At 52.6% G+C, this 2520-nt stretch overlaps 1 protein-coding gene across 1 annotated transcript; it reads left to right on the forward strand.

Moving 5' to 3' along the window:
• Nucleotides 1–279: 279 nt before the first annotated feature.
• On the forward strand, nt 280–2520 carry TraAM80_09861 (group II trans-sialidase superfamily; the record flags this gene model as incomplete). Its single annotated transcript, XM_029386519.1, has 1 exon — nt 280–2520. A coding segment is annotated over one exon (2241 nt), but the record flags the coding sequence as incomplete, so codon positions are not given.

Raw genomic sequence — 2520 nt, forward strand, 5'->3', positions numbered from 1 at the left:
GTGAGATCGTGCGGCCTAAGTGTTTGTCGGTGCGGCCTTCGTTGTGGGCTGCCGCTGTTTTTTGCGGTGAGCCCAACTGTGGGTGCGGGCGGTGCTCGTCGTTTTTTTTTTCACCTCACTTTTCTCTCTCTTCCACACACACAGACACGGAAGGAGAGAAACCAAACACCACTTGCCGCTGTGCGCTTTGAGGTCTCTGCAGACATAACCAGCAATACACACACATATACCACACAATCGTCGCAGCCTGAGCGTATCCACCACAGGCAGAGAGAGAGAATGAGTGAGCAGTGGCACGTGCTCAATATGTGCCGCCATCTGTTTTCTTTTTCGGTGCAGCTCCTTTTTGTGCTGTTGATATGCTTTGGCAGTGCGGCTGTGTACGCCGAGAGGAATAAACCAAACGAAATGCAAATACCAGACCCTGTCTCTCTTTTTGTGCCGCATCGAACGATTGTGGAAACACAAGGTCAAAGCCAAACGAGGGATTCTTTTGCCCACCCTTCCCTCGCCAGTGCTGGTGGAGTGTTGGTCGCACTTGCCGAGGGTAACATCGACTGTGAAGCCTCCGATGAAGAACATGCTTGGACCATTTGTGCTGATATTGTGGCGGGGTACGTTGACTCTGCGGAGAGCTGGTCGTCTTTTGTCGCTAAGGTCCGTGCAAACAAATCGAGGGCGCACAGCATCGTTAACACGACCACGCGTCAGCAGTATATGTCCCGTGTGAGATACCCGGTCCGACCCACAACAGTTGCAAAGGGTAACAAGGTTTTTCTACTTGTGGGAGGCCATCATAAGAAATATGGTCCTTCACGAAAGAGATGGATTAAATACTCAAAGGATCTTGTTTTGCTCGTGGGTGAGGCTACGCAAGATAAAGTCATCCAGTGGGGCAAACCCACCTCGCTCGTACCACAGATCAAACCATCTGCTAAACAACGTGGCCTAAAGCAATTTCTTGGTGGTGGTGGCTCAGGCGTTGTGATGGAGGATGGCACGCTTGTGTTTCCTGTGACGGCGAGGAAGAAGGGGAAAAAATACTTTCTCTCCATGATCATTTATTCGAAGGACGACGGCAAAAATTGGGTGCTTTCACAGGGGATGCTCCCAGTGGGGTGCACTGACCCCCTCATCGTTGAGTGGGAGCAGGGGCAGCTTGTCATGGTTGCCAAATGCTATTTTCACTCCAAGATGTTCGAGTCGAGGGACATGGGGGCAACGTGGAGGGAGGCTGTCAGCACACTCACACGCGTGCATCCCAGGTTTTTACCAAACTCTTTGCAAACAGTTGAGGCAGTGGGGTCCCTCACAACTGTGACCATTGCAGGAAAGAAGGTCATGCTGTACACTCAGAAAGGGATTCTCCGTGATGACCCGTTGCAAGCCACCGCGCTCTACCTTTGGGTCACTGACAACAACCGCACGTTTCACGTCGGGCCCATTTCCATGGACCCTTACACGACGCCGACGTCTGGCAACACCCTGCTCTATTCGAAAAATGCGTTGTACTTTTTACAAGAGAGGGGCTCTTTCAGGAGAAGCAGCCTGTTTCTTGCTCCCCTAACGGAACAGCTGAAGACGATCACGTCCGTCTTGGAGACTTGGGCAAAACTGGACTCCTTCCTCTCCGAGTTGTCGGTGCCCACGGCCGGTCTGGTTGGATTTTTGTCGGATGCATCGGGTGATGGAACTTGGAACGACGCGTACCGTTGCTTGAATGCAACTGTGAGGAATGCAACGAAGGTCGAAAATGGCTTTAATTTCACGGGGTCGGAATCATACGCCATGTGGCCTGTGAACATGTGGACGCATCACTATGTTGACAGCTTTGTGGATTACGAGTTTACGCTTGTGGCGACGGTGACCATCGATGAGGTTCCGAACGAGAGCGCTCCTCTGCTGGGTGCGGGCCTGGAGGACAATGAAAACACAAAGTTTGTGGGGCTGTCGTACACGCCGGAGAAACGGTGGGGGACAGTCTTCAATGGCATGACAACAACAACATACAGCACTTGGGAGCCGGGGAAGGAGTACAAAGTGGCGCTCATGCTGCAGGGCAACGAGGGCTCCGTGTACGTGGACGGCGTGCTCGTGGGGACTTCCGACACACTACCACCCCTTAAGTCACGGAGGCACGATATCACTCACTTTTACTTTGGTGGCGGCGAAAACAGCAGTGTGACAATAAAGAACGTCTTTTTGTACAACCGCCCACTGAATGCAATGGAACTCAAGGCGGTGGACAGCTACGTTCTATCTGAGCAACGTGCAGATGACAGCTACAATGCCTCTGAGCAACGTGCAGGTGACAGCTACAATGCCTCTGAGCAGCGTGCAGGTGACAGCTACGATGCCTCTGAGCAGCGTGCAGATGACAGCTACGATGCCTCTGAGCAGCGTGCAGATGACACCTACGATGCCTCTGAGCAACATGCAGATGACAGCTACAATGCCTCTGAGCAGCGTGCAGAAGACAGCTACGATGCCTCTGAGCAGCGTGCAGATGACAGCTATAAT

Source organism: Trypanosoma rangeli (assembly GCF_003719475.1).
Source record: "Trypanosoma rangeli strain AM80 chromosome Unknown Tra_15.4_contig_00703, whole genome shotgun sequence".
Taxonomy (NCBI): Eukaryota; Euglenozoa; class Kinetoplastea; order Trypanosomatida; family Trypanosomatidae; genus Trypanosoma; species Trypanosoma rangeli.